The sequence below is a fragment of the Saccostrea cucullata genome, unplaced genomic scaffold (genome assembly GCF_032062105.1).
Source record: "Saccostrea cucullata isolate Sc308-1 unplaced genomic scaffold, CSIRO_AGI_Scuc_v1 ctg14771, whole genome shotgun sequence".
Classification (NCBI taxonomy): Eukaryota; Metazoa; Mollusca; class Bivalvia; order Ostreida; family Ostreidae; genus Saccostrea; species Saccostrea cuccullata.
In genome coordinates this window covers 1-14,438 of record NW_026919097.1, presented here as the reverse complement: position 1 = coordinate 14,438, position 14,438 = coordinate 1, and the positions used below count along the sequence as shown (strand labels likewise).

At 32.5% G+C, this 14,438-nt stretch overlaps 1 protein-coding gene across 2 annotated transcripts; it reads left to right on the top strand.

Annotated features, from left to right (window-relative positions):
- The first annotated feature begins 383 nt into the window (after nucleotides 1-383).
- On the top strand, nucleotides 384-13,802 carry LOC134279221 (uncharacterized). 2 transcript variants are annotated; one of them, XM_062761570.1, is made up of 4 exons: nucleotides 384-424; nucleotides 10,611-10,690; nucleotides 10,915-11,002; nucleotides 11,207-11,850. In XM_062761570.1, the coding sequence occupies exons 2-4, from the start codon at nucleotides 10,640-10,642 to the stop codon at nucleotides 11,734-11,736; spliced, it is 669 nt and encodes a 222-aa protein (XP_062617554.1). In that variant the 5' UTR covers nucleotides 384-424; nucleotides 10,611-10,639; the 3' UTR covers nucleotides 11,737-11,850. The 2 variants fall into 2 exon arrangements, with proteins under 2 accessions (XP_062617554.1, XP_062617561.1); XM_062761577.1 differs by lacking the exon at nucleotides 384-424 and adding an exon at nucleotides 13,559-13,802 and having other exon boundaries at nucleotides 10,457-10,690; nucleotides 11,207-11,650.
- Nucleotides 13,803-14,438: the final 636 nt, after the last annotated feature.

Sequence of the window (14,438 nt, the reverse complement as noted above, 5' to 3'; positions counted from 1 at the left end):
AAGGGAATATGGCACCAAAAAGGAGTTGGGGAGCGTTTGGGGAACATCTGTAACGGTCCCCGTTACAATTAGCACTAGTTTTAAATATCTTGAACCAATTGCGAACTTTTACCCTGTCGAAAACCTCTACACCGTAGCAAAATAACTGTCTACTTTCGTTTTAGTTGAGGATAAAAAAATATATTTCAGACATATGTGTGAGCAAGAGAACCTGGCAACATTCATTTGTAGAATATAGAATAAAATATTTGTGGTTCAAAATAAAACTCGACAATTAAAGAGATCAATGTGGATGTTTTGAATTGAAATTTCCCTTTGTAGGCCCCAAGGTTTTGAAAAAAATTAACTTCCTCCATAACAATTAACATGGTGTCCAGAACAGGAGATATGATGTAGATTCATTGATCTTCAAATTATCATTCATGTAAGTGTACAGACAGAGATTAACATTTTGTTACATATAGATTTTGAGGGATATAGATAAAAGAGGAGAAATATTTCAGGTTATATTCAATTTGATAATGAAAAAGCATATAACATCTTTAGAAAGTAGTTTGTTCGTTTTATCCATAGGAAACGTATTTATACATCTATTTCAGCTAAATTTATTCTTCCTTATATAATTATCTGATTAAATAAGTCCAAGGTAGATATCATAATGATATTTTCAGACGTCATCATTGATTGATTCTAATACGGGTGCCTTAATTTACCCGTGAAAGCTAAACACGACACGTAAATAGGCATTATCTAAGATACATCAATACTAGGGTATACTCGTCGCATTCGTTACACCTGATTGGTGTCGACTGAATACACAGAACAGTGTTCAAGTTTTGCCCTATAGCCGTCTGCAGAGTAGCGAGGCTCGGGAACAAAAATGGCGGACAGATTTCTTTTACGAATCGTGTTCAGCTTTAAGTCACTGTAGCTACTAAGCGTAGATCGAACCTCCTCCCCCCCCCCCCCCCACTTTTCTAAAAATTATTTTAAAAAAATCTCGCTAATCACATCCATATGTCGTTCTATGCAAACGGATTGTACTTTTTCTCACGTTTAGAGAATGTGGGCATATAATAGCTTTTGCCCTGTCCTTCCCTCTGTCTGGGCTTAGAAAGATGGACATCATATAGGTAATAAACATTGGGGAGTAGATTAAGCCCCCTCCCCCCTTTAAACATGCATGTTGCAGTGTAGTCGAAGAAGGGTAAGTGGTAGTGTTTGAAAAAAAAGAATTGTTACCGAAAGAAGTTCGATCCCCCCCATGAAATAGGATTTCATGTTTAGACAATAGACACATCCTCTTTTTCTATTTTTCAGGTTCGATTTTTCTCTCTCCCCCCCCCCCCCCCCATCGCAATTTCAATTTGCTTCATTAAATCAAAATCAAAATTCATCAGTATTTTGTTATGACTCTAGACTCTAGAGTTTTATTTCCTTTTTAAAGACTTGATTTTCTTGACTTGAAAAAGATTCCTTGTTACGTTTTAAAATACAACTACTACTACTATAAATTAATTTGTCTTTATGAGAGGATGGGGAGTAACTTTAGTTCCAAAAATGGCATTGCTATAAATAGCCCTTTTAAACAAACTTTTGGTCAGAAATATAAATCATTAATTTGTTGAAAAATCGAACAGAGAAAAAGTCTTCATCCCTTCATCCAAGGATACTTTGCGGCAAGTTTAGTTGAAAGAAGAAAGTACGGCATGAGCAAAAATCCGCCCAGTCCCAAATTCTAATTAAATTGTTCTTGAAACATGTCTAGGGTGAACACTTCCTAAGTCATTTTAATTTTTGTTATTATCTTAAACCATTTCTTCGAGAGAGCTCTTTGAATATAGGTAGTTTTCGTAAGAGAATAACGCAATGACGTTATGACGTCAACTTGACGTTATCGGATTCTGAACGTTTTATTCCCGATACAGCGTAAAAGAAGAATAAATTTAGAACTGAAAAAAGCTATAGCTTACTCTTCTGTTTCCTTTGTGAGCTATTCTTTAAATGTGGAGAGAGTTTAAATTTCGCTGAATTTAAAAATTATTTGTCTTTACTGGAAATTTTGTTGGTCATTGATTTTGCTAGTTTTTCCGAGAAAACGATTCATCAAGAAAGTCAATGGAACATAATTTTTAGCTTGAAGTCCATTATTCCAATTCTTTGATCACGATTAAATCTTAAAATTCTGAATGAACGATATATCTTTCTTTTATTCATTTTTTTTTTTTGGTGTGTGTGTGTGTGTGTGTGTGTGTGTGTATACAGTGAAAGTTTGTAAATAGAAAATAAACACCAGGGCATACATTATACATGTATGAGTTAACTCCATACTATATTGTTCGTGCATTAATATGATGGTTTTTATGATAAAGACGGCTATCTTAATTTGAAGTTTGTTGATACCATGTATATAAATTAACAAAACACAATTTTCAGTTTCGGCTTTTACTTTTGCATACATGAACATATTTTTTTTCAACTTTTATAACAAACAAAAAAAAAAGGTCAGGATATGCAAAAAACATTCAAAGGAGCTACGATTCTTTTTTGGTAGTAATTAGCATTGAAAATTTCCCTTCTGACAAGTCGCTTGAAATCATTAATCCACCTTTACGATAGGATTTTCAGCATAATTGAATCATGGTTAGTACCCCCTCCCCCCCCCCCCCCGAAACCGACCTCCCCTTTTTCTTGGATCACATGTGATGCGCATTCTTTAATTGCAGACTGATCTGCCATCATGTTTACTAAATGCAAATATATCTAACCTTGGTAATTTTAAGGACTTGCGTTCAATGTTTATTTAAGATCTTTATTAAGCTCCAAAATTCTTATAGTTGCTTTACACCTTGCGACTATCAGAATTTCGGAGCGAAAAGAAATCTGATTTTAACCAGAATTGCTCTACATGGCAAATGGTGGCGTCTTCATATGAGTGAAAAATTCGCGAGAGGTAAAACATCGATATATTGTTAATAATTATGTTCCATTGACATAATAATGCTTTAAAATTAAAATGCGGGATATAGATTCTTTCAGATTTATACAGTTACGTACATCTAGCAACGGGGGGGGGGGGGCACTTTTATTTCCCAACATTACTTTTACTATTGAAATTGTTTACTGAAAAACTGGTCGGCCCCAAGCTTTTACTATGGCAAAGTGATGTAAGGGTAATGTAGTATTGTATGCAAAAAAAAAAAAAAAAAACGATACTGAAAGAACTCGGCACCTGGAAAAAAAATTGGCCGCTACCCCCCACCCCCACGAAATAGGAATTTCGAGTTTTGGTAATCCTTTTTTTTTTGGGCTCGTCAACTTTTCCAGGTGAGTAAAAAAAATTTCTGGCTGCACCCCCCCCCATCCCCCCGTTTTCAAAAACGATGCTACGTGCCTGTTATATACATGTAACACTTGTAAATCTCTTTTTGTATATTTCTGATTAGAAACATAACTTCACACGAACAATTTGTCATTTTAATTTGATTGAGAATGCATGTAAAGTCGAACTAAATTTTAAAGCTAAATATGGCGTTTCTGAGCTTAAAAAAATTACGAGATTAAAGACGTACAACACACTGGGGGAGATAACTCTTGCGATTTCAATTGAACGTTTGACGTGACGTCAAATTTAACGTCAAAAATAAAGCGTCAAAACGACGAGTAAAACGATCCCGATGTATATCAATCATGAAAGAAAATTAAGATATGGGGCTTGGCTGTGATTGTGCGTACCATACTCAATCAATAAGTATTTTTTTAATTAACCCGATTAAACTCCGTAAAAAGGAAGACATAAAATACCATCCCTTAATGTTTATTTCATTTCATTTCATATACAATAAATTGTATTTTTGATCAAAGCGCAGCATTTTTTTTTTATTCTGAAAATTTTATTTTACATTGCCGAAATTCTCATTATGTACATCTGGCTATATAACATTCCGATTAATGGTCTTCATTACAATTTGTGCATACACGATATAAATATTGTTTTTCTTCTTTGATTAAATAAAACAACAATAAATATTATATGCAAAAAAATTTTTTTGCAATGTAAAATCGATGTTGTTCTCAGACCCTTACTGATCAAAGAGGAACAACTCTGAAAATGTAGGAGATGTTTATTTTCCTCCCTTTATTCACGGTTTTCCACAAAATCAGATACATTTACAGCAAGACGTGATAAATCCGAGAATTGAATACTGTAGACCTCATATACACAATGTAAGTATAAAATTGAAAAGAATTGTTCACTTGTACTGAAATTATCTGCATTTATGAATATCCTATTGCAGCAAATCGTAACTTTGACTTTCTGTCAACAATGTCGGTTCGCATTTCCTCGAATCAAAACAAAACGTAGCCTGTACGATTTTTAAAAAATATCAATGTGGGATTTGATATAAATTGAAATAGATGAAGAGTTTAATGTTTGATATTTTGAAGTTAATGTGGACGAATACGGAATTTTCATTTTAACTTTAGAAGCGACGACATTGGAAGAAGTGCGTACAATATTATCATGAGGGGTGTATGTACATCTAATGCAAATGTCGATGTATCCCCACAGCCACATACTGTCTCGTTTGAAATAATGACATGAAAGAAACTTCAATTATTCCATTTATATCACAGGAGAGTTGAACATACACCATTTTTTTAATGAATAAAATTAAAGAAATAAAATTAAAAATCAACATATTCAAGTTCAACAAAAGGACTTACGACTTACGACCAAGTTTAATTATTCATATAACTTTTTAATTAACATTATATCGAAAATTATTTTAAACTTTTTAAAAAGATTGTTGTTAGATATTTTTATACACACAATTTCAAAGAGAATTATCAATTTTGCAAAAATTAACAATAATCTTAAGTTTTTGGTCTTAGTCGTAAGTTCTTTTATAAAACGGGCCCCAGGTTTCATGTGATATGGAAGGCATAACGCATACGTACAGTATATGGACTAAACACTAAAATCTTTCAGTAATTTTTTCCTGATACATATAAAAAGAGTAGTCAATATTTATTCTGCATTCATGAATTTAAAAACTAATGCATACCTCCGGGATTCTTGACGAAATACCAGTATATTTGCACTGTAAACGACGTTTCGTCAAACGCTAATGGTCTGCGACGCAAAAAAGGAAGGGGTGGGGGTAATAGGGGTATTCAAAAATTGCCTAAAAATCTACATTTAAATACGTTTTACATATGAGAACTTTTAAATTTGTAAGTTAATATATTTTTGAAGCAAAAGCAATATTCCAATTTAATTTTTTAATGTGTATTTGTAGATTCATATAACAAAGTGATCGACCCCCGTCTGAAAGACGCGCGGGAACGTGATTTATTGAGAAAGGGGGAGGGGGTAATTTTCCGCTATTAAATCAAAACTGGTCGTACAAAAATTATACAAAAAATTATGAAGATTATTTTTACCACCAGCTACCTAAAGAAAGTTTTTTACCAAAATTAAACGACAGGTTTTTTCTCAAAAAAATTTTGAATTTGAAAAATACGCAATTTTCAAGGCTTAGAAAATTCATAGTTTTTCAGTTTAAGGTCTTTAAAAATTGTTTTGATGATATGTATATCAAAAAGATGATTATGTTTTTGTGTTAAATGGTTAAAAGAATAAGCCAATGAAATTTGACATTTATATCTAACCTGGTTTTATTGAAAATCAAGGTTTAAGTAGTTCATTGATTAAAAATTTTCTCTCCTTGTAAACAACTAAAGGGGGGTAACTTTCGGAAGTTCCTGTCCAAAAACCACTCGAACGATTTTGTCCAAAATATGCATACATGCAGTAGATATAGTCATGTACTAAATATACAAAAATAACGAAAATTAAACGACGGGAATTTTTTGGGGTAGGTGTGTTGTACATCCTTAAGTGTAGATTAAGATGATATTTGCTATCTACGTTCAAATTGATTTTTTTTCACGAATTTGAACTTAAATATCCCCAAGTGTCTGTGGGTTAAATTGACTTTTAAACTGTGTCTGATATTTTTTATCCAAGCCGGAAATAAATAAATATGTTATTGTTTTAAATCTGTGATACTGAGTATCTATGAAACGCGGTTGATTTAAATTGTGTAATTTACAGGAATTCAGATATTTATATAAGGCAACAAAACAAATAGAAAAATCTGTTTAATTTTATCTAGTCTGCATGCCGTTTATGGCTTGAAAGCAAGGATTTTCGTGATTAAACGAATACACAAGTACTTTGTGAACTTTGCATTTAAATTTAATTGAACTTTTTTGCACAACACTCTTTTACAAGGAATACATATACTGGAAAATATACCTTTAATACAAGATGATGATGAAAACTTACAAATGGATACGGATTAATGAGAACAAAGTTTGTTAGACGTTTATTTTTTTTTTAATAACAAAGGGAACTATATGTCTGAAATGTATTGTACAGATCTTTTCCCCAGACACAAAAACATTGGATGAAATTTGGGACTGATCAGGAGTGACAATACCGGTAAATCTATAAGGGCCGCCGCACTGAGTATTTTTTCTTTGCAATATGCCCCCCCCCTATTTTTTTTTACAATAACTATTTCAACGATCCCTCTCATCCAAAATGCCCCCCACCGCAGGATTTTGTGTTTGAATTTTCTTTTTAACTTATATGTCGCTCCCAACTCCGTCGTCTATTGACGTTTCAGGTTCCCTGACAGATAATTAATGACACTCATTTGTAGTTTATCTAGTAATCTTTATTCAATAAAAATAATACCAGGTGAAGTATATGCCTTTTTTGTTAATTCATCGTGGAATATAAACATCTCTAAAAATATAGACTGGTGCATTCAAAAGTTTATATCTAGAGGCGCAATAAGCAACAAGCAACAAATATAGAGCGTGAAATTAAATATTGATCAGCGTTTCAGAGTATCGGTTTTTTTTTTCATATTAACCATCTGACTGTGGGAAGAATATACTTTAAAATTCATCCGTAACGTACATATACATGTGTGTTTATATAAGAATGCAACAATATATGGCCTCAGAATATTGATTAATTTTAACAGATTTTGCAAAGGATTATATTTTATATTATAGGTGTTTTGAATAAAAAAATAAATCATAAGAAAATCAAACTGGATCTATTGTGACGTCATCTTTGTTATTATTACGTAATATATTCACATCTGTTGACGGTAGCTATATCAACTTTCTCGGTTTTTTAAAAATAAAATTATACCTTTGGCTTAAAATACAAACCCGTTTTCTTCTTCTGTGCTAATACGATTAATCAATTGATTTTTTTTTATTTAGCATTTTCATTAGTTGTTGATCCTTATTGGAAATGTTTGTCAGATGCAGGTTAGGCCTACACATTGCAGGGCCCATCGTCATCTGTCTTATTATTCTTGCGTATTTTCAAGTTTGTATGCTATTTTTCTTGACAAATAGACTTACATGAAAAATAAACATATTGCCGATGCATGGATTATTAATTCATTAACATTTTGTATGAACTATGGTCATATAATTTCACATAAATAAAAATACACCTCTCAATGAACTTTCAATCCACCGCCGGAAAAGTACTGTAAAGTCAAAATAAACATACTGCACATTCCTCGAGCAAAATCTTATCCCTTTTTTCATCCGTCTTTCATCAAAATGTTTTGAAATATACGTGTTTTATTTTGCTCGAGGGGTGTGCACTACTTCAATTTTAGAAATATCTGTCGAAAATAGTGGAAAAACTAGCAATATCCGAAAAAAACGGATCTTTTAACGTGGTCTATACGTTTAAATAACAGAGTGTGGAAATTTTGCTTTGCATATTCTAAAACTACCAATCATCTAGTACATGCACATAGATTTAAAATTTTGGCAAACCTATATATTATATTACGGAAAATACTGGGCCTCCGTATAATAACTAACGTACTCAATTCTTAACCCAATATGGTTTTTGATAAGAAGATGAAAATGTAAAAAGTTTACAACGACAACAACAACGACTGACAATGCACAAATGATCATAAAAGCTCACTTGAGCCTTTATTTTAAAGCATATGTTGCTATAAATAGAAATGGAAACCCACATTGGTATGCATTTCGGTTAATGTCCTCTTGTACGTGTCGGTTACATTATGTCAGTTACAGCTAATTAAAGTTCGACTGCAATCTTCTATCCCTTATTTGAGAAAATAAAACGATTCTACATTTTCTTGATTAATTGCTGAATGTCTATTAATAAATAAACGTTACTATAGGTCGAAACGGAAAATACCCTTAAACATTATTCTTATACGTTTTATTGAAGGCTTTTTCATACTCGTTAGTCACATTCTGTCAATAACAAATAAAAGCTGTTTGTCGGCACATTGTCCATCCCCAATGTTAGAAAAAAGTGCAAAATCTACATTTTCTCGAGAATTTGCAGTACGTCTTTTTTTAAACACGTGTTACTCTAAATAGACATGAAAACTTCTGCTTCTCATTCTGTATTTCATATAATGCTTTCTTTAAATTGTTGGTAACCATATGCCAATAGCAGTTAAAAAGGATAGTCTGCAATTGTTCATCCAAAATGTGAGAAAAAAGTACTAAAAACTACATTTTACCGATATTTCGCAGAACGTCTATTTTCAAACAATTGTTACTATAAATAGAAATGGAAACCCCTGCTTATCATGCTGCATTCCATTGAATGTTCTTTTATAGATAATTTCCGATAGGCCTGAATTTAGCGAAAGTTACCTCCCGTTGGTCGCCTGGAGGTCGACTCGGTGATTTTCCCTCTTTGTCTTACCAAGTTTAAGAGGTTGTAGCAGAAATATTTGGTGGAAAATCTTTATTAAATATTTTTTTTTTTAAATAAAGGAGGCTTCCAAAAATTTATATACTTAAAAAAATAATGATTTCTAATTCAAAATAACAAATATAGAAATTTTAAATTGGTTGAACTATGAAGGAATATAAGCATTTGGACCTTTTATTTAACCTTAAACTTCTCAAAAAATGCCAATTTTTCCATTTTTCACATTTTTAGAAACTATGCTATTTTGCAGAACCAATTTCTAAGAGTGGGGTTAATTCTGGAATAACTTAATTATATGCCCTGTATTCCTTAACAGTTATTGTTTTCTTATGATACAAAGATTTACATTTGAGATTGCTACATAAAGGTAAAATTGCATTTATATTTCTTCAATTTCCATGTTTTTGTTTGGTCGAAAATGGCCAAATTCAATGGATACGTCTCCATGGCAACCGGGTGCACATGGGAAATTTCTATCACCATATTTGCTGGTTTTGTACCAAGGTGACCTGTGTTGCAAATTTCATCAAAATCAGTGATATGTTGTTTCCAAGCCCTATAGTAAAATTTTTGGTGCTTACAGAGAAGGCATGTTAAGTATAAAACTTTATTTCTCTTGAACTCGACCTCGGACACTTAAGAAATGTTAACCTTCCCCTTAAACTGCCATACGAAAGCATCGGTGTTTCACAGACACATATCCACACTTCAGATGCCTGTGATTCTAATAATGATGTAAAATGTCAAGGTGGCACAGCATTAGTAATGTAACTAAAACATATCTTATCAATCTACATGACCTTTGTTTTATTGATTAAACATTACGTTTAAGATGACCAGTGCGCGGTACATGTGTACCACATGGATGGGAAGGACAACACACAAAAACACACAATGAGTAAATGCATATATATTGTCTATTTATTTCATGTATATGTTCAAAGTATAAGAAATGATATAAATAAACACTAGTACGGACTGTGGGGAGCAGTGCTGGATAATGCATATTATTATATGATTGAATAATTTCCATCTCTCTGATTGGCTGAGATCCAACTATGTTACAAAATACTACGTTGTATTGACCTGCACGTGACGTTCCAGGTGAATACAAGGATTTATTTCCTCTATATTGTTCTAAAAATAGATCGGAAATTCCAAATTGATACAAATTGTTTTGGAAGGCTATTTAAACGACTATGACTTTTTTTCATGTGAACAAAACATAAGTGAAAATGATTATTTTCGAGTGAGGGTGGTTAGAGGGGATGCATGGACACCTTCAAACACTTTTACTGAACAACAATTTTTAATTTTTTCGGCTGTCAGTTTTCCCTGATAATACACCTTCCTTTTAAAATCTATCCTTTAAAAAAACTGACATTATATTTTTTTTCATCACAACTAAATTTGATAAAAAAAACCCTTCAAATTGATATGACTGGTAAAGCTTATTTACATTTAAATTCTGCTTCTGCTCTTGTGTTTGGCTAGGACTTAATTAAATGGAAAAAAGTAATGGATTTTTATCATTTTATCAGTGAATCACATAATAAAACAATTATTGCTGTTTTTCGGTCAATACAATGATTTAGCTATCTCGAAGTACAAAATTCACCTCGCCCTTCGGGCTTGGTGAATATTGTACTCCTCAGATGGCTAAATCATTGTATTAACCGAAAAAACAGCAATATTTGTATAATATATGAAATTGTTGCTAGAAAAAACTTGCCTATATAGCTATACATTTTTAAAAAAATATTATTAGATAATCTAAGACCTATTCTTTGGACATTAGATGTGATGTATAAAGGTACTAACTAGTAAATGATGGCAGAGAAGAGAGATTGTGAAGGAACGACGGAAGATGAGGGAGATGTAAGTGTATTTTTAATGCAATAATGCACAGGAAAAAATGTACATTTTTTTTTAGTTAACAGCAACATTTTTTCCTCTTCAACATATGCTAAAATGATTTAACATATTTATGAATCCATTTTTGTTAAATCATGAGACAGAATCCTAACGAATAGAGGTTTAGGATAACTAGCTCACAATATTCTACAAAGTCTCTTCCTAATGAGTTGGCATTTCATCAATAGGACATTAAAAGAAAACGATTGGATACGAACGCCTTTGCTGGAACAAGTAACGACATTTCTGATGATACAATTAGTCAGTATGACAAAGGTGAGAAACAGATTTGAAATGAAAATCAACCTTTTAGCACTGATTTAAAGTTATTTTCATTAAAATCAATGTTTTGGTTAAAAAATTTTGTCAAATATGAAATATCAAATTAATGTTTGTATTGTTTAATTCAAATCTTAATTTATTTTACTATTTAGTGCTTGATACTGATATCAGAGATAATTACTAGCATGTTTCTAACAGATCCGTTATCAGATTTAACAAGGAATCAGCGTGTCGTTCTCTACACCCTGTTCCTGTGTTTTGAAGATCCTGATTATATCTTTCTGGATGACGATGACGGCACTATGGGAGACATTGATGTCAGGAAGACACTGGAGGGGCTGGAGGACAGGGGACTGGTGATACGTGTCGGAGAAATGTTTAACAGTGACAGAACTGTGTATACTGTCGATATTGAGAAACTAAATGAGATAATTCAATCTTACATAAAGAACTGTCTACTGAGTGACATAGACAAAGACTTCTTCATAGACGTGGCCGGCTATTCCCCCTTACGTGTCTGGTATACAACACAGGCCCCTATCATTAACCGTGATATTTTAAACCCACAAGCCGGTAGATCTATAACATTCATGAGACTGATGATGGAGGGGAGGATGGACGATGTAGAATGTATTAAAGAAAGTACGTATACTTCAGTTATTTATGTAAAGCTAGATGTTATATATAAAGTAATTACATTTAAATCTGCAACATATACTAGTATATGATAACATTTGATTACAGTATTTTTCAACAGTTCAGTTGATTCGGCATATTGATTTTGATATTTGCATGCAACGAAAATAGTTAAAGGATAAAATGCCATTACTTTTTCCCAAGGACCCCCCTCTTCTTCGAATTCTATCTAATTCCACAATGACTTTGATAGTTTATTACAAGAGTGAATAACAAAGACACCTTATATGAACAGTTTTCAACAGTCTGGATACTTTATAATTATGAGAAATGCTGTAGATTCCTTATTTTTCGCGATTACTTATCATCGCAAAATCCCTTCTCATCATATGCATCAAATGGCGAAAACAATAAAATAGAGAGTAGATGATTAATTGAAAGCTTAAATACGTTGTGTTATCAAGTATCAGGGAAGTTTAACACATCAAAAAATCAATCAATTATCAAAATGCTATAAAATAGTTCTTGGTAGATATTATAATCAACAATTAACAAAGCTTTAAAACAAGAGGCCCATGGACCCTATAGGTCACTAAGAAGGGAATTCATTTTCAGTAATATATATAATTAGATCCCCTTCTTGATTCTGGAAAAGATCCCCCTTGCTTATCATATCTATAAAGCTAGTTTATTGCTTAATAATAAGGAGCAGAGGAGACGATTTTCAGAGAATTAATGCATTTTGACTATATAATTATACCCCCGCTCCGAAGGAGAGGAGTATACTGTTTAACCCTTGTGTGTCTGTCTGTATGTCCGTGTGTCTGTCCGTAACAAATTTTCGATGCAGTTTTCCCAGCAACTACTTATTGTAGATGCTTGAAATTTTAACACAATCTTTTTTGAGGCATGTCATATGGTGGGGTACATTTTTGTTTAAATCCGATGTCAACTTCCTGTTTTTCTGTGCGTCTGTCTTTTTCATATACAATGTATTAAAAAATTTCGTCGTAGTTTTTCTCAGCAACTACTGATCGCAGATACTTGAAATTTTAACACAATCTTCTCTAAGGCATGTTATACACGATTCTTTTTCACAAGTTTTACAGAGTTATCGCGCTTTGTCATACGGCGGCGTTGTCTTCGGTCGCCATTACGATGCTGACGGTGTGATTAGAGTGACAGTAAGCACAACGAATAAACGGGTGATAAATACATTGTTTTCTTTGTTTTCCACAGTCAGACATGCTGAGATACGATTGGAAAAGTGTGTTAGTATAGTAAAAAAATCTAACGAAGTGAAATACACGTGTGTACTTTTTTAAAAATCAAGTTTTCTATTTCATTTTATGTGTGAATAAATAGCCCCATCGTCGCAAACCACGGCCAAAATGTACGATCCTCTCCTATTCTGGAGAGAGCTATATGCGGACTTCGGACCGTGGCTTTAGACGTAGGAATAGCCCGTAGTTATCCGAAACCTTTTTTTTTGACGTTTTGTATATGATTTTATACAACATGTGCTGGTTTACTTAATAAAAATTAAATGAAAATAATTAACAATAACAAAGAAATTGAGACAAAATTAAAAATATATATATTTCGTGTTTAACATTAAAAAAAATGTCAGTCGAGAAAATCTAGACAACCGTCGTGTTATTAATCTAATTTTACTTCATGGATATTGATTTATTTAATAATCTATAAAAAAAAATAAATACGTTCTAATGAATTGTTCTTGATCTGATTTTAATTACAATTCACATTGGCCTACATAAATGTAAATGAACAGCCCGCCTACCGAGAAAATCATTTTACGCATTTAAAAAATACATGACATACTTTTATGTATTACATGTATATTTATTACATTTGAAAAGGAAAAAAATTAACAAATTCTTATTATTATTTTAGATTGTGCTGCAATATTAAACAGGATTATCCTTTTATGAAATGATTCCACACATGTTAAATCACTCAGGGAAAAAAAGGGAAGTTTAGCCTTGCGTGAGCATTAAACTGACTTGTTGCATGCTCTTCAAAAACAGTCCTTGCTTTATGAAAAACATAATCAACCTTTTCGTAAATAAAAAAATGTTAATTTTATCACACAGGTATTAATAAGTTTTAAAGTATATACTAGTATATACAGATGTATAAGTAACATTAAACTTCAACCGCGTTTCTCTGTGTGTCCTGTACAAGAATCGAGGGAAAAAAGGAGAAAATTGAAGTGTTTTTTTTTTTTTTTAAATTTATTAGTTCTGGATACCGGAATAATATAAGCGTCGGGAGCAACCTGAAATAGAAAAGGAAACAAGACAGGGGAGGGTGACACTTTAAATATAGCAGTGATTTTCTTGATCTACCTTTAATAATATTGTAACCATGCGCATGTAGCCTTTCAGAAATTTAGACAAAAAATACAGAAAAAAGACATATGTACAGTATGTGGCCATAAGTGAGTCATAATACTTCGATTCCGGAATGTAACGCTCTTTATTGCTAGGAGGTAGAAAAGGGTCGCGCGATCATGTGACTTGTAAAAAATCTAGGCACTTTTCATGGCGAGAGATTACGTACGCAATGTCAACAACAACACGGAAACAAAAACCGTCCACAAATTATTGGTGTGTAGTACCAGAATGCACATCAGACAGTAGAAAAAGAAAGTCTTTAGGAAAATATCCATGGATGGATGGTGTTGTATTTATCCCATTTCCAACTAAAAAAAAGAACCCAAAGCTGCGTCAGAAGTGGGTGGAAATGATAAGGCGGCCTCTTGACTACGATC

Coding starts and splice junctions, on each gene's coding strand:
- LOC134279221 (XM_062761570.1), top strand. CDS start 10,640: ATGATGGCAGAGAAGAGAGATTGTGAAGGAACGACGGAAGATGAGGGA. Junction 10,691..10,914: donor CGACGGAAGATGAGGGAGAT/GTAAGTGTATTT, acceptor TTTCATCAATAG/GACATTAAAAGAAAACGATT. Junction 11,003..11,206: donor AATTAGTCAGTATGACAAAG/GTGAGAAACAGA, acceptor TGTTTCTAACAG/ATCCGTTATCAGATTTAACA.